This window comes from Eptesicus fuscus, chromosome 9 (genome assembly GCF_027574615.1).
Source record: "Eptesicus fuscus isolate TK198812 chromosome 9, DD_ASM_mEF_20220401, whole genome shotgun sequence".
Lineage (NCBI taxonomy): Eukaryota > Metazoa > Chordata > Mammalia > Chiroptera > Vespertilionidae > Eptesicus > Eptesicus fuscus.
This window is the reverse complement of record NC_072481.1, coordinates 40,322,848-40,341,072: the sequence shown is the minus strand read 5'-3', so window position 1 is coordinate 40,341,072 and position 18,225 is coordinate 40,322,848. Positions and strand designations below refer to the sequence as shown.

The 18,225-nt window shown below is 39.0% G+C and overlaps 1 protein-coding gene across 6 annotated transcripts in view; it reads left to right on the top strand.

Moving 5' to 3' along the window:
- The window catches only part of OMA1 (OMA1 zinc metallopeptidase), a 43,970-nt gene that overhangs the window by 5,993 nt on the left and 19,752 nt on the right, over positions 1-18,225 (top strand). For 3 of the 6 annotated variants that reach the window (XM_008139367.3, XM_054720730.1, XM_054720734.1), the window contains exons 3-7: positions 316-544; positions 3,227-3,400; positions 3,501-3,608; positions 7,738-7,866; positions 11,087-11,161. In XM_008139367.3, coding sequence (XP_008137589.2) covers positions 316-544; positions 3,227-3,400; positions 3,501-3,608; positions 7,738-7,866; positions 11,087-11,161 — 715 coding nt within the window. The remainder of the gene's footprint in view (positions 1-315; positions 545-3,226; positions 3,401-3,500; positions 3,609-7,737; positions 7,867-11,086; positions 11,162-18,225) is intronic. The other 3 variants (XM_054720732.1, XM_054720731.1, XM_054720733.1) reach the window with 3 other exon arrangements.

The window sequence follows — 18,225 nt, the reverse complement described above, 5'->3', positions numbered from 1 at the left end:
TACATTGTGTGTGGTCAACAGTCAGTCAGCGTTAACTAGTGGTAGTTGTAGTAATATACCCCCTCGTTTGACGTTTACCTTTAAAATAACTGAAGAAAATTAAAATGAACATTAGACTTTTTAACTATAGCTCTATCTAGTTAATTTTTTCATCAGTTAGCTAAGAATTTTATACATTTCTGAAAAAACCATTTATACCGAGAAATATCATAAATTCAAGTATTTGATGACATAAAATTCTAGCAGTAAGCCTTTCGTTTTGGTGATATGTGCTGATACTATTATCAGAACCTTGAATTTTTCTTTTCGCTCTAGGGGCATAAGGAAATGGTGGCACGCACTTCCTCCCAACAAGAAGGAACTGTTTAAAGAAAGTGTAAGGAAGAACAAATGGAAGCTATTCCTGGGGTTGAGTACTTTTGGATTGCTCTTCGTAGTGTTTTACTTCACTCACCTGGAAGTGAGTCCAATCACAGGAAGGACCAAGCTACTGCTGTTGGGGAAAGAACATTTCAGTCTTTTAGCAGAACTGGAATATGAAGCAGTAAGTAGTAAGAATTGTTTTTAATTAGATTGCTTAATATAATACTGAAAGCAGGAAAGGTTCTTAAATATTTATTGTAGACTTTGATAGGGAATTAGCACCCCCCCACCCCCGCTTGCTCCCCACCCCGAAAAGGCTCAGACCTTTCATATTTAGTATTCCTACTGACGGTCTTGCTTTCCTCCCATTCACCTAGCTAACTCCTCTTTACCACAGGTCAGCTTAAATGCCACTTTCTCAGGAGAGCTTTTCTTCATTATCCAAACTGGGTTAGGCAGGGGCTACATTGGGCTTAAGGGGGTCTCCTTCGTATCAACTGAATTATGGATCAGCGCCTTTGCAGTGTGCCCAGTGCTTGGGGTTATTTCTCCTACTTCATTGTCTCTTTGCAAACTATGCTTTTCCTTGAGAGCACTTACCGCATGGGTAACATAAATTATTTTACATCATTACTTATTTGCTGATCTGTCTTCCTTGTTAGAGTAAGCTCCATGGGGGCAGAGGCCCTATCTGTTTTGTTTATGATTTTCTCTAGTATAGTGAGTGCACAAAGCAGTGCTTAGTATATATTGAGGTCTATAGTCTTGGATGTTTGTACCTTGAAAATTAAGTAGACTAAAAGGTTTTTTGGTTCTTTTTGTAATACCAGTCTTGACAATTTATGATAGTTTTTGAATGCAAAATAAAGTTGGAATTTAGAAGCCTTGGCTACTTGGAGAGTATAACTCAGGTGGCTGAACATTTTGCACTACTAGTGAGCTCCTCGAGGGCAGATCATCTTCTGTCGTCGGTGCATAGCACCCACATAGTGTGTGCTCAATCAGTGTTCACGTCTCATAGCCTCCCTGGATAGCTTTGTCAGGGTTAGAACTTTATCTCTTTTGTTCCAACTGAGTTTGCAAGTTTGCCAATGGAAAGTTATCATTAAGAAGAGAAATAACAATGGTTTTTTTTCACTAGAACATCCTTCCTAGTAGAATTTATACAGAGATTTGAGATGTTTCTTAGAATATAGTCTAGTCAGAGGCAAGTTTGAAGAAAGTGTTTGGGAAATTCTGACATGGGCCAACTTCTACCATTCACATTACCAAGAAGCTTTAAAAAATGATATACATGTACATACATGTATTTTCTTCTTTGTTTCTTTTTTTAAAAAAATATATTTTATTGATTTTTTACAGAGAGGAGGGGAGAGGGATAGACTTAGAAACATCGATGAGAGAGAAACGTTGATCAGCTGCCTCCTGCACACTCCCTACTGGAGATGTGCCCGCAACCAAGGTACATGCCCTTGACTGGAATTGAACCTGGGACCTTTCAGTCCGCAGGCTGACGCTCTATCCACTGAACCAAACCGGTTAGGGCTCTTCTTTATTTCTTATTTTTTAACCTACAAATTTAATACCTGCTTGGTACAAAAATTCAAACACATGTTCTTATAGGGCTGTTACTAAGCACTGTCATTGCAGTAGTTCTTCCTTATTCGTGGTTCCTTTTCTTTTTAGCCTCCATTCTGATTTTATTAACAGTTTTGGGTTTACAGCACTTGGTAGGGTAAGCATTCCCCAAGCAGACAGAATATCTTTTTCCATCAAACTTTCAGGTAAAGGAGACAAGTTATTTGCATAAGCCTGTTTAAACATTCCAGCTTTCATAATCCATCAACCCTTTCATTGGGGAAAAACCTTGATGTTCTCTCAGTCAAATTGTGGCTCACACCAGGGCTTCACCAGTGGATTTTGGTACCACAGTTTGTGGGGCTCCCATGTCAAGGAGTCCAGAAACTTCTCTACCCCTTGACCCTTTTACCCACTCTGATGTAAAGACTTTGGGTTCCCAGTGAGAGGTTGAGTCAAGAGACCCATGTTTTTTTTTTTGTCAGCCTTCATCTTGATTCATCTCCCTAACTACTGCTTGAAGGAATTACAGGTCAGATTTCTCATTATAATCTTTGAAGCTTGGCTTTCAAAATGTCTCCAAATAGAATAAATAAAGTAGACTTGTTTGGGGCTCTTTAATTCTAAGAGTTCAGTAGGGGGTCCTTTTGGCCTGCTTCATCTTGGGTAGTTCTGTATTAAAACCTTTGCTTGAACCCCATCAATGTCTGTTTTATTCATACCTAACCATTCAGCATAATATAGAGAAAATAATGTGCCCAGTAGTTCTAAAATTTTAGTAATTTCTTTTCAATCTGTGTGAATGAAACACTTAAAATTAATGAAATGTGGGATTTTTTTGTAGAGGTTTAACTTTCTTCTTAAGTATAAGGTGTTTTTCTATTCAGGAGGTTATGAAAATAATTTTCTTTTGTATTTTACTTTCTTATATGAAATCTTTATGTTCTCTAGGCAATATTTTGTTTTCTAAAATATTTAGAAAAATAGAAATAATATGTAAGCATTTTATTTATTTATAGGCTAATAGAAAAGATGAATGAAGATTTTATCTGAACTAATTTATGTGAAAAAATTTACTTATTAGAGTTTATTCAATTTGTGAGAAACCACATTGCCTTTGCAAGAAAATTCAAATTTGAGAAATTTGAGTTCTTAATATATGCGGATTTTTACATAATTAAAAATTAAAATGTTCAACAATAAGTAACCATATAACTCTCATGAAGATATAAACATTTTGTCGAGCTAAAACTCTTAACAACTAATTTTCTTTTTAATCTTTCAGTACATGGAAGAATTTAAAAATGATATGCTAACTGAGAAAGATGCCCAGTACCTGAACATTAAAGAAGTGTTTTATCATTTAATTGAATGCAATAAAGATATTCCAGGGATCTCCGAGATCAAGTGGATCATTCATGTGGTTGATTCCCCCGATATAAATGCCTTTGTGCTTCCAGTAAGTAAATGTTCTCAAGCCTGATTTTTAATTGTTAAATTTAACTTCCTTGTTTTCTTATGGTGTTCTAATTGCTTATATTATTTTCTTTATGGTGCAGAATGGACATGTGTTTGTCTTCACTGGGCTTTTCAATGCTGTGGTTAATGTGCACCAACTCGCCTTCATTCTGGGCCATGAAATAGCACATGCAGTACTTGAGCATGCTGTAAGTACCTAAAGTGAGCGCTCCGTTGTTGAAATACTGTAGTTAGCAAGTGAAACCTTTTAAAGAGCTGAATCTTTTCAGGTTTCTTTTTTTCCCCCTCTTTCTTTTGGATGGAATTTTAGTTTCCAGTTATTGTCTTATTGTTACCTGAAAAAATATGATTGTCTAATTTGGGGAGTTTTTATGGTGTTTAAGTATTTGATATTGAATAATTAGTGTTTCTCTTAAGTACTATTTTTATCACCAGTCTCTTTTGCTAAGAAGTAATTATTCTCAACCTCTAATTATTTCAAATTAGGTTTAAAATTTTTTATAATTATTAACATACTGGTAATCTAGTCAGAAAATTAATTGTAGGAAAGTGATATTACTATTTAAGTGGGTAAATTGGTTTTCTTGCTTTTTTTATTCATTCTCTGAGGGTAGCTTGGAGCATCTTTGAAAATGTCTAGAAAGATATGACATATATAATTAATGCAGAGAAACAATAATGATACCTTGCCATTTTACAGTTTATTGAGCTTTTTAACACGTACCTTCTCATTCATAATTTTAATGCCGTCCTCATGAGGTATGTATTTAATATCCCTATATTGTCTATGAGGAAACCAATGTTTAAGAAGGCTCTAAGTAACATCACTGATGTGACAAAGTGGAAGAGTTGGGACTTTAAACCAGATCTTCTGTTGCAAGTCCATCGTTGCTCCCTTTTACCACAGTTATCTGGTTGTTGGCAGCACTTTCTTATAGGTTGCAGAATTCAGATTGATTCATGTTCCTGTGAAGGCGCATCTGTTCGTTTGACTTGGTGTGAGCCCATAGAAGTTTATATTTATTTACTCATATTTTATTTTTATTCATTTTTATCCATTTATTTATTGATATACAGCACAGGGAATATAGTCAAAATATTGTAATAGCTTATGGTGAATAATGTATAAGGTATATAAGTGTTGAATCACTCTTTGAAACTAATATAATATTGTATGCCAATTATACTTTAGTAAAAGTTTTTAAAAATATGCATGGCTCTTTTGTCCACATAATTAGAGAGAGGTATATTCTCTTTAATTGGAAACATGAAGGTAAATAGTGAAAGGATTGTGAAATGCTATAGGAAATGCAAGTAATATTAACTTTAAATGGAAATGATAATATTACTAATTTCTCTAAAATTCATCTCAAATTCTACCTATTCCTTAGAGTATTAATAAGATGAGGTGGGCCAAAGTTGTGCTTATCTGAAGCACAAATAGTAAAAATCTTTATTTCTTCTTAGTTGTAGGAAAAATTTAAAAATATTTTCTTTAAACATATACAAGAATAAATCTGAGCAGTTAAAATAGATTTCAAGAAATGGCTTCAGAACTATAAAATCAATTAATTTTGGCCATTTTTAGCATTTAAAACCTGTTACTATTTAGTGCATTGTTTTTCTGGCATCTCATTCAATGCTGCATTCAGCATATTGTTACCATCTCTGTCAGTACAAGAACAATAATTAGATGAGACATGAAAAGTAAATAGCAGCCTTAAAAATAGAAAACAGTTACTAATATTACTTTGGCAGAGGTCTTAGACATGATCAACACTGTGTTTTCTCTTTTAGGAGTCTCCATTTTGATTTGATGGAGCCTTTTATGTTGTATTCTTTAGTCCACAAATAACATAGATTTTTCTGTATAATAGCAATTATATTCTTCGATAATTAATAACAGAGATTGTTCTCTTCTATAACAACTTCACCATTTGGAATTTTACTCTTTCATGCTAAAATAATTCCACAATTGTTTCTTATGGCCCATCATGCTTTTCTTTTTTTAATCCTCACCCGAGGATATTTTTTCCATTGTTTTTTATTGAGAGTGGAAGGGAAGGATGGAGGGCAAAGGAGAGAGAGAGGGAGAGAGGAAGAAACATGGATGTGAGAGGGACTCATCAATTGGTTGCCTCCCACGCTGGGGATTGACACTGCAACCTCAGTATATGCCCTTTACTGGGAATTGAACCCACGACCTTTGGGTGTGTGGGCTGATGCTCTAACCACTTAGCAACACTAGCCATGGCTGACCCACAGTTCTTATCGTGAAACAAAGAATGCTTCAAGAGGGCAGGTTATATTGTAAAGAGAAATATTCTAGTGGTTATTTTTAGTTGTCAGCCATGTTTTATACATTGAAATAATGACTTCTATATTGTCGGTATTAGCAACATTGTCACCATACCTTGAGGGATAGTATATTTTGGATTGCAGTCAAACTTTATTGTGCTCACACTGGTGAAAATAGCAGTTAAGCTTTTATATTTTAAAGAAGATACAGTTTTCAGTCTAACAATGAACAATCCTGTGCACTAAACTTATAAATATTATTACTAAAAACAACTATTTTAAGTAAAGCCTTTTGTGATTATTGCTATAAGTAAATACAAAAATTCAAAGAATCCAGTTTCCTGGTGAGAAATACCAAACTTTTAAAATTGCAAACTCATGTAAAGTGAATCATACTTCATATATTATGTCATGATGGCCAAATATTTTTATTTAAAGTAAACTTCTAACTTTTTTTCTGAATTGTTCCTTGTTTTAACTGCTTCATGTGTTAGGTAGTGTGTAGTCTCTGTCCAAAAAGTTTAATAAACACATTTATGTGATTTAAAAAAAGAATTAGCAACTATATTAGAAACTAAAATTTCTTGGGTTTGATTCCTTGTCCTTTTTCTAATAGCTGTGGCTCCATCTTAGTTTCTTTAACTATAAAATAGGGATAATATACATATTTCACGAGATTGCTATGATTGTTAATATAAGAAACCGGAGATTAATGAACCTGTCATTGTATCTGAGTAAGTGGTTCAGTATATGTGAATGAATGAATCCTATCTAATAAAAGAGTGATATGCAAATTGACCATCACTCCAACACAAATGGCTGCCCCCATGTGGTCAAAGATGGCTGCACCCATGTGGACATAAGATGGCCACCACAAGATGGCCAGCAGGGGAGGAAAGTTGGGAGGGACCAGGCCTGCAAGGGAGGGCAATTGGGAGCAATCAAGCCTGCAGGGGAGGGCAGTTAGGGGTCGCCAGGCTGGTAGAGGAGGGAAGTTGGGGGGGACCCAGGGAAGGGCAGTTGGGGGGGACCCAGGGAAGGGTCCTACAGGGAAGGGCAGTTGGGGGGGACCCAGTCCTGCAGGGGAGAGCAGTTAGGGGTGACCAGGCCTGCAGGAGAGGGCAGTTAGGGGCAAACAAGCTGGCAGGGGAGCAGTTAGGCATCAATCAGGCTGGCAGGGGAGTGGTTAGGGGGTGATCAGGCTGGCAGGCAGAAGCAGTTAGGGGCAATCAGGAAGGCAGGCAGGCAAGCAGTTGGGAGCCAGCAGTTCTGAATTGTGAGAGGGATGTCCGATTGCCTGTTTAGGCCCGATCCTACCTAAACAGGCAGTCGGACATCCCTCGAGAGGTCCCAGATTGGAGAGGGTGCAGGCTGGCTGAGGGACACACTCCCCCGTGCATGAATTTCATGCATTGGGCCTCTAGTCTATATATATAAAAGCCTAAGCGATCAGTCGACTGGTTGCTATGACTGCACTGACCACCAGGGGGCAGACGCAGGAGCTGCTCACTGGTGGTCATTGCACTCCCACAGCAGGAGTGCTGCTCAGCAAGCTTACAGAGCAGCAGTGGTGGCAGGTGCAGTGGGGCCAGTATGAGTGGGAGCAGTGCGGCGCAGCCCCAAGCCCAGGCTTGGGCTCTTCCTCAGCCTCCTGCCGCTTCATGCACTACTACATCTCTTGGGGGATGTTGGACTGCCGGGGATTGGGCCGAAACCAGCAGTCCGACAACCCCCAAGGAGTCCCAGATTGTAAGAGGGCGCAGGCTAGGCTGAGGGACCCCAGTGGTGCACACTGGACCTCTAGTGAATATACAGAATAAGTATGTAAGCAAGGGATGGAACAAGCACACTGGCAAAGGATAAAGCACACAGAAGAAAAAAAAAAAACTTACAGTCTTAGTTTGTGAAGGTCATTAAACGTAAGTTATTTAATGTGATTACACATGACAAACTAGAAAATGTAAGCATGTGCTGTCTCAATTTATTAAGTGTAATTTTCATTATTGTGATTATTCTCAGGCAGAAAAGGCCAGCGTGGTTCATTTATTGGATTTCCTAGGTCTAATTTTTCTCACAATGATTTGGGCTGTTTGTCCTCGAGATAGCTTGGCAATTGTGGGCCAGTGGTTGCAGTCTAAATTGAAAGAGGTAAGTCTGAGACAATAACTTGAATTTCTAATGGTCTGTGGTGAGGATATTTTAATGTTACTGTAAAGCAACAAATGTCAGAGATGTTTTAACATATTATCATGAAATCTGGGGACTAATTTAGAGTTTTATTGTTTTCTCATTTTGGGGGGATATTCTCTCTGATGATGGAGAGAGATGGGTTGGAAGAACTTAGCCACTTTTGGCTTTACCTTCAAACTTTCCACTTTTGTGTCTCATAGTGACTGTGGTGTACCCACTGGATGATTCTCTGCCCCACCCCCCCAAATATTTGAGTTTTCATGGAGAACTCTTAAAAGCTATAAACTTCTATGGACACAGGGTTGACTGAGCTACTCTATCACCCTTACCTCCTCACTCCTAGTTAAACTAACATTGCCTAGAAAATATTGAAAGAACAGTCCTGTTAGGTGTTTGTTAACTTGTGTTTTGGTACTTATGTATAGTGATAATCATCTCATAAAATGTGTTGTCTCTCATTTTGTTCAAAACATAGCAATATTGAAAGTAGGTTCTGCAATCTTGCTTTGTTAACTATGATTAATTATTTTATTTTACATCTTTTTTCAAATTTTTCTTCTTGTCCTGGGAGGTTTGGTTATTTAGGAACAATCTGTTATTTGTTTATTTAATGATTTGTGGAGCACCCATCAGAGTGCCATCTGGGTGCTGTTTAAATCTAATGTGTAAAATTCTTTGAGACAAATTGCTTTAGAAATTGGATAACTAAGTATTTTATTCAGTGTTACCATATCATTTGGCTTCATTTATATTGAAATAAATGTTCTTAAAAGGAAAAAGAAGGAATGGTTATTGCTTAGGTTATAGGATCTCATCTTTTGAATTTTATTTCTGTTATGATGTGCTGGGAAGTCAAAGGAGTTAATTTAGTTTTTTCGCTATCTATCAATAGCTAGCCTTTTTCGTAATGGAATCAGAAGATTTGGTCATAAAGATAACTTGTAGCTATTTCTTTTTTGAAATACTTGATGAATTCTGCTACTTCAGTATAATTCTTTAATTTAAGAATTAAACAGAAAATAAAGTAGGAATTACTTCTCTTGGAACCCTTTTCCCCCTAAATCAAGTGTCCCCCAAACTTCAGTGACAAGGAAATATTTCTAGAAAGCTTGCCTGTTGTGATTAGAGAGAGAGAGAGAGAGAGAGAGAAGCATGAGTATAGTGAAGTCACTAAGGAAGGGGAATTGCTGACATTTATTTGCAGGAGAAAGGAAGAGAAGAAGGAAGAAGGAAGGGCCCTCACTTAACCAGTGGGGAGCTCTATCTTTGTAATCTTAAAGATCTGGGAATAGTGTAGCAGCCCTCATAAAGTGCAACGAGGCAGGGGTTTGAGAGTTATTAATAATAATTATAGTAGCTAACTCTTATGAAATGCTTACCATATGTTAGGCACTAGGATAAATAATACACATGAATTATGTATAGGGGTTAAGAATACAGGCTCTGATCAGATGAATTTAGACTCTTTAGATCTAAACTCTATAGAGCCTGGGCAAGTTACTTTACTTATGTAAGTCTCAATTTCTTCATTTGTGAATTGAGATAACAATACTGGCTAATTCAAAGCATTGTTGTGAAATGAATGATACATTTTAAGCAGGATTTCTCAATATAACCCCAGCCCTATTGATATTTTTGGACTGGATAATTCTTTTTTATTTAAATATTTTTATTGATTTCAGAGGAGAAGGGAGAGGGAGAGAGAGAATCATTGATTGGCTGCATCCTGCACACCCCCTACTGGGGATCGATCCTGCAACCTGGGCATGTGCTCTTGACCGAATTGAACCTGGGACCCCTTCAGTCTGCAGGCTGACGCTCTATTCACTGAGCCAAACTAGATAGGGCTGGACTGGAAAAATTTTTTTGGAGAGTTGTTCTGTGCACTGAAGGGTGTTTAGTAGCCTTTAAGCATCTAGCTGCCTCTAAACATTTGGCCTCTACCCACTAGATGCCAGTAAAATTCTTCCTTCCCACCCTCCCTGTCCTGCTCCCCCAGACAATCAAAACTGTCTCCAGATACTTCCAAGTGTCCTGAGGGGACACAGTCACAACCCTTTAGCAACCACTGATTTAAAGCATTTAGCACAGTGCCTGGCACAGAGTAAGGACACAGTAAATAGGAGCTGTTATCATTGTTTGCTCAGTTTATCCTCTCTGCAACATGTGATGCTACTGGGCTTAGATGTGTTAAATAATTAGCCCAGGGTGAACAGTTAAAAAGTGTCAGCATGTGTACTTGAGCCTGATTTTGTCTCCTTTGAGAGCCAATGTTTTTAATTAGTTATACTATCAGTGGACTTGATGGGACACCTGGAGATGAATTGTGGAGAGTGAGGTCACTGTATAACACAGTTTAGCAACCTAAAACAGACATTACTGAGGAGGAAGAAAGTAATATACAATGGTCACATACTGTGGGTCAGATTGATTATATTATTCCTAGCTCTCACTGGCATGCACTTCTGAAAAATTGCTTCCCCAATTAATAGCTCTTTTCTCAAAAGTTCTGCCTATTGATCCATCTCCTGCAAAGTTTTAGTGCTTACTGAAAATGAGAATTTAACTGGAAAGCATTCACATAAATACAAGTAATTAGGAAAATTAAAGTTACAATATCTATTTGCATTTTTTAATTGAGGTTGGAAGAAAATTTCATTTTCCTAACTAATCAATACCTAGAAAAAAAAAAGGAAATTAGGATAGTTCATCAAAGAAAGAACATTCTGCTATATGGTTAACTTTCCAACTGAAATAAATCCTCTGGTAGTGTCACTGGCTATTATATGGCTGTACTTTTTCAGTTTTCTTTTAAAACCCCAGGATCAAACTATTCCTTGGCCATAATAAAAGGCTGCATCAATAAGCTTTCTTAGAGAATCTTCCACATAGTAGGTGGGAAATATAAATGGGTAAAAAGAAGTCCTCTCTGTGATACAATAGACTCTTCAGAAGTCTGTAGGCATGATTTTGTTTTTATTCTTTCTGTTTTAAAAATATTAACCTCTGGTGGAGGAAATAAAGGCTGCACTGTGTGTTTTATGCCATGGTGTTCTTAAGATGTTAATAAATGGAGAGTATAAAACTTGATTCTAGATACACCATGCAATTAACTTTAAAAGTCTCATTTTGTTGTGAAATAACCTTAGTGGAGCTTTTCTTTTCTATTTCTTCTTAGTATTTGTTCAGTAGACCATACAGTAGAACACTGGAAGCTGAAGCTGACAAAATTGGACTACGGCTTGCTGCAAAGGTACAGTGTTCAGCAGTTGAGAATACACGGTGTCCTTCACACAGTAAAAGATAAATGTATATTGTCTTTTTTTTTTTTGGTGCCGAAACCCGGGATAAATGTGTATTGTCTTAATGAAGTTTGGCATGGACAGCGAATGAGAGATTGTATTCAGTTTTTCATTATCATCATTTTAAATCTGCACCTTCTGGAAGCTAACGCTCTCTTTATTTTACTCTTTTCCCTTATTTTGTGGACCTAAGGAGGCTTTTTGAGTAAATAAGATGATGGGTAGCTGTTTTTCCAGACTGGGAGAAAGGTTTATCATATTGTAGCTATGATCCCGGCTGAGCAAACTGAATTTTCACCATTAAAATAAACAATAGAAGAGCAGACTTATTACTCTGTATCTTTCAGATTACTTTTGTTATAGCAGATGGCTTATTTTTACTCTCCACAGAGAGCAGCTCTGGGTGTTTACCCTGATTTAAGTTAGCTTTGTTCATGTCTACTTAACAGGGCACTTGACACTGGGTTGCTGTTTTTAAACACCTGTGACAACTGAGTATTAGCAGCAATAGGATTTAATTAGGAGTAAAACTGAACTTTTCAAAATCAGTGAAAACAATGCTACTTCATATATTAAATTCAAATGTATTTGATTCTCTGTTGAGTTTTTGGTAGTTATTGAAAGTCCTAACTACTATTAAAAATCATTATTATTGGAACTTCTCATTATGAGTTTTATGGATTTAATTTCATAAATCAAGATATTACTCATTCACAAAAGCAAAAGCAATTTTTTAAATGTTATATAAGTAGAATTAAGTAAATTATCAGATGGATAGATGAAGATGGATAGATGAGTCTCCCAAATAAGTGTCTATAGATTGGCTATCTCATGATTTTCCTCAAGCTAATGTACTACTGGTACAGTTTATGAAATTTTCCTTTTAGGTAAGTGTGTCTGGTTAAGAAATCTTTGCCAGTCTCTATAAATTGTTCCTGTTGTATTTTCAAGAAGCTTTATTGTCTTGTTATTTTTTTAATGTATAGTATATAGTAGTAAAAAGAAGTCAAGATATTTTCCCTCATATGGATAGCATTGTTTATCAAAGAGTCATTTTTCTTCACTGTACTTCAGTGTCTCTGTCATAAATTTAGGAGACTATGTGGAAGTTTGTTTCTGAACTCCCTATTCTATTCCATTGGCCTTTTATTTATTTTTGAGCCAATATGACATCATCACTGTAGCTTTGTAATAAGTCTTAATATCTGAGAGCTGTCCTCCAGTGTTGTTCTACAAGATTGACTTGTTATTTTTAGTCTTTTGTTTTTCCATATAAATTTCATAATCAGCTTATCAAATTACACACCTTTACAAAAACATGCCTGGGATTTTGTTTGGAGTTGTGTACATTAAATATAGGTCAGTTTGGGTACAGTTGACTACTGTCACCAATATTGAGTCTTCCAATCCATGAATAATATATTTATTCATTTATTTAAATACTAGAGGGCCAGTACATGAAAATTCATGCACTGGAGGTGGGGGTCCCTCAGCCCGGCCTGCCCCCTCTCACAGTCCAGGAGCCCTCAGGGACGGGAGGTGACCTGGTGATCAGGGGAAGGCGACACCCCATCACACCTCTGCTGCTGCCACTGCCAGCAGTGCAAGCCTCGGCCGGTCCTGGTTACCTGAGCCTTGGGCAGCCCTGGGCGTCTGGGCAGCCACCATCCGAGGCTTGCCTGCGCCTCAGGCCAGCCATGGGCGGCTGGGGGCCTGAGGGGACTGTGCGCCTGCTGCCCTGGTGGGGCTGAGGAGACTGGGCGCCGCCATCTTGTGGCTGTGGGTGCTGCCATCTTTGAGGGCGTGGCAGTCAATTAGCGTATTCCCTCCTTATTGGCTGTGGGCGCCGCCATCTTTGTGACGGCATGAGGGTCAATTAGCATATTCCTTCTTTATTAGATACGATTCTATAACTTCGGTGATGTTTTGAGATTTTTTTGTGTATAGGACTTACGCATTTTTTGTTATATTTATAGGTAAGTGATATTTTTTGATGTTTTAAATAATACCATTTAAAAAATACAGTTTGTTTTTATAATTAACCTTCTATCCAGAAACCTTGCTAACTTCACTTAATTCTAATAGTGTGTGGATTCTTTTATATTTTACATATACATAGTTACCTTGTCTGCAAATAATGACTATTTATTTCTCACTTCCAGTCCATACACACACACACACACACACACACACACACACACACACACACACACACACACAGTGCATGAAATTCATGCATGGGGGGGCGGTGTCCCTCAGCCCGGCCTGCACCCTCTCTAATCTGGGACCCCTCAAGGAATGTCTGGTGGGATCAGGCCTAAACAGGCAGTTGGACATCCATCTCACAATCCAGGACTGCTGGCTCCCAACTGCTCGCCTGCCTGCCTTCCTGATTGCCCCCAACCGCTTCTTCCTGCCAGCCTGATCACCCCCTAACCACTCCCCTGCCAGCCTGATTGATGCCTAACTGCTCCCCTGCCAGCCTGTTTGCCCCTAACTGCCCTCCCCTGCAGGCCTGGTCACCCCTAACTGCCCTCCACTGCAGGCCTGGTCCCCCCCAACTTCCCTCCTCTGCCAGCTTGATCACCCCTAACTGCCCTCCCCTGCAGGCTTGATTGCCCCCCTTGCAGGCCTGGTCCCTCCCAACTGCCCTTCTCTGTTGGCCTGATTGCTCACAACTGCCCTCCCTTGCAGGCCTGGTCCCTCCCAACTGCCCTCCCCTGCTGGCCATCTTGTGGTGGCCATCTTGTGTCCACATGGGGGCAAGATCTTTGACCAAATGGGGGCAGCCATCTTGTGTGTTGGAGTGATGGTCAATCTGCATATTACCCTTTTATTAGCTAGGATAGAGGCCTGGTGCACGGGTGGGGGCCGGCTGGTTTGCCCTGAAGGATGTCCCGGATCAGGGTGGGAATTCCCTTGGGGCGTGGGGCAGCCTGGGCGAGGGGCCTGTGGTGGTTTGCAGGCCAGCCACGCCCCCTTGGCGACCCAAGCAGAGGCCCTGGTATCTGGGGTTTATTTATCTTCTACAATTGAAACTTTGTAGCCTGGAGCAAAGCCAAGTCTTCTGATTCCTCTCTGGCGGCAGCCATTTCTGTTGGGATTTATGTATCTTCTATAATTGAAACTTTGTAGCCTTAAACAGTGGCCTGGGCCGCCAGGGTGTGTGGAAAGCTTGGCTTCCTCCATTGCCGGGGGCAACCCTAGCCTTCTGCTCTTTCCAGCTCCGTAGCTGCCACCATTTCTTTTTGGGTTTATGTATCTTCTATCATTGAAACTTTGTAGTCTTGAGTGGAGGCCTAGGCTGGCAAGGGCAGGTGGAAAGCTTGGCTTTCTCCATTGCCAGGGAAACCCAAGCCTCCCTCCTGCTGTCTGTGGCTGTAGCCATCTTGGTTGGGTTTATTTGCATATTCGCTCCTGATTGGCTTTTGGGCATGGCTTGTGGGCATGGCTGGTGGGTGTAGTGGAGTGATGGTTAATTTGCATATTACACTTTTATTAGATAGGATTTAAAAATATTTTTATTGATTTTCAGAGAGACAGAGAGAGGGACACATTGATTGGTTGCCTCCCCTATGTGCCCCAACTGGGGCTGGGAATCGAGCATGCAACCGAGGTATGTGGCCTTGACCGGAATCAAACCCAGGACCCTTCACTCTGCAGGATGAAGCTCTATCCACTGAGCCAAACCAGCTATGGCTTACTATTGACTTTAGAATGTTATTTATATATTCTGGATACAGTCATTTGTTGGATATGGGAAAGTAGTTTTTCCTTATCTATGACTCATCTTTTCCTTTCCTTAGCAAGGTTTTTATTTTTTTGTAGAGCAAATATTTTTAATTTTAATGAAATCCATGGAGCCTCTATACCAATTTCTGGAACTCTCTTTTTTTCTGGTATAATCCTCACAAATTCCAGCCCCTTCTGCAGCCCTGAACTTCTGTTTCCTAACTCCTTAGCTCATCTGGTCTCACCATGCTCTGCTTAGAAGCCCTACCTCCTTCTGTGTGGTCAGGAAACTGTCCTAGCAGAGAGCAGGGGCAAGTCTGGGGACCACCTTAGTGCTTCTCTTTCTCTCAAGAAGTACATTGTTGTCCTACTTGTTGTTCAGAACTGAAAATGTTTGCCTCATATATCTGTCCAGTTTCATAGATATTTATGGTGGGAGGGCAAGTCCAATAATAGTCACTCTCTCATGGATGGAACTATAAACCCCAAAATTTGTGACTCATGATTGTCTGTCCTTGTTTTATAAGAAGGCGCGAAGAAACTTTTTAGAAGCTCTGTAGGCATACATTAGATAGTGAGGTAGCTTTTTTTAATTTTATTTTTTAACTTCCTCATGGAATATACATAGGCCTTTTTAAAAAAATATATATTTTATTGGTTTTTTACAGAGAGGAAGGGAGAGGGATAGAGAGTTAGAAACATCGATGAGTGAGAAACATCGATCAGCTGCCCACTGCACACTCCCTACTGGGTATGTGCCCACAACCAAGGTACATGCTTCCGACCAGAATCAAACCTGGGACCCTTGAATCTGCAGGCCAATGCTCTATCCACTGAGCCAAACCAGCTAGGGCCATAGGCCTTTTTTTTTCTGTGGCTGTTTCTTTACAGAAGAATCCTGTAAACCTCACTGTCACTGTTTGGGGGAGGGAAGGGGGTTCTCCATTCATTGTGGAGATTTGACTTAATTTGCTGTTTGAACTTACCCACTTCTTTCCTGGGTATCAAATACTGAACCTTCCTGCATTCCCATAGTGAGGGTGTCCGTCCAGGAAGCAATATGGTGTTGTGATAATGAGTGAGTCCTGGGATTAGACTGCCTTCGTGTGAGAATTTGCTTGGCCAGAGAGTGCTAGCTGTGTGATCTCAGGATAGTTGTCTATCCTTTTGGAACCTTGATTTCTCTCGTCTGTGGTATAGGAACAATAGCAGGACCTATGTTATAGCGCTGATACAATCTAAGTCCTAAGAGCACTAGTCTTCTAATCATTTATGTTCAGATGTCAGCCTGTTATTCCCTCTTCATATTTTGCAGATATCTCAAACCTAATAAATTCAACGCTAAATCCTTGATTTCCCTTCATATCTATTTCTCTTTCTAATCTTCCTTTTTCCAATAAACATACCACCTTATATTCAGTTGCTTTTGGAAAACACCCAGAGTCCTCCTTAGTTCTTCCCTCTTCTTTATCATTTACATGTAATCGCTTACCAAGGCTCACTAGTTCTATCTGTAAAATATACCCCAATGTGTTTCCATCTCTACTATTAGCATTTTTTAATTACCTGGACTTCTGTGCCAGCCTCATTATATCTTTCACCAGTTCCATTTTTACTCCCCTCCATTCTGTTATCCCTGCCACAAAGAAGAATCAGGTCTAGTAGTCTGGGATATTCACTTTCTCAATGCAAGACTTCCATTGACAGTGGCCAGCATTTGCCATCAGATTTTTTCAGATTCTGGCTGACTTACCCTCTAATTCTGATTGACACAGTTAAAAAATATATTTGTGAATATAATCAGAAGACAGATTTTTTTTTTTATGCCCAGGTCCCAAGCTCTCTAAATTGGTGTGTTTATAGCTCTTCTCTGACTTGTTATGTTGATGTTCACTTACCAATTCACCATGTATTTAATGTGTGCCTATCTTCTAGTCTGTAGGGATGCACAACACCTTGATGGAGATCACAACTTAGAGTAAGAAAGAGGCTCCCAATTGAATATATCATAGAGATGTCACTTTATCTAAGGGTCATGCAAACTTAGTCTAGGGATTAGGTTGAGGAAGAAATTATTTGAAGTGAAGATATAACAACTAAGTAGTAATTATTCTGGTGAAGGGGTTGGTGTTTTTGACGGACAGCATGTCTAAAGGAAGAGAAATGATGGCCTTGTACGGGAATTGAAAGTTCCATGTGACTACAGAATAGAGTCAAGAGCACCAGTGTCAAGAGGGAAAAGTGAAAAGTGGGCAGAGACTTCTTTGTTAGCAATTGTAAGGATTTTATACTGTATCTTGCATAGTGGTTAGGACCTTGGACTAGAGTTAGACAGACCTATGCCTGAACTCTTGTCTCTTCCACATGACTGTGGAAAAATCACTTTAATCTCTTCAAGTCTGTTTCCTACTCTGAAAAAATGTGAATAGTGATAGTATCTATCTCAAAGGGTTACTTTGAGTATCCTGGACTTGATTCTTCTTGTGGATTGTATCCTTTTATTTGGACATTAATGCATCACACTCCCTTGACTTCTTGCCATTTAATATTCAGATCATATAACGTAATTCTCGTATCCCGTGCTATCCTTATTAGACTGGCTTCCCTTGTACCATCCTGAGAAGGAGAGAGCATACTGACCTGAGGACACAAATGCCCCGTGCCCCTGGTGGTTTTAGCAGTTACAGCTGTTGCCATGCATTCATAAGTTGGCATTCTGACTTTACGTCAGTCTTGTGCACTTGGCTAATGGGAACTGTTCTTGGGAGATGAATCTATTGGTCATGTGCTGTCCCTTTAGATTTATGAGCTCTTAAGGCCCAGGGCTAAAGAGAAGATGGAAAATTCATTAAAATAAAGTTACTCTTGAGGCCTCTTTCAACACAGGCAGCTTGCTTTCCCTGGAGTGCTCTCGACTCTGCTCCATCAGTAGCTGTGAGCTTATTTTGTGTATTTACATTTTTATAGTTGCTTTAATTTTGTATTTACAAGATATTTAATTTACCATTATATAAATTCAAAATGACTGGTAGAGAGTTAGTAAAAGCTGGTAGGACTGAGGTGGGGCTGAAGCACAGAATAATAAATAGCTGTTCAGTTTTCCGCTGATAAAATGATGTTCTGTGAAATATTTGATTTTGTTGTGTTTATATACTAATTTGTCAGTATACAGAGAATTTGGCACTTTACAGTCATTTACAGAAATGACTTTTGCTTATTTGATTTCACACACAACGAGATCATTCGTTATTAGTTTTATTTGTTTCTTAACTATGGAAAAAAC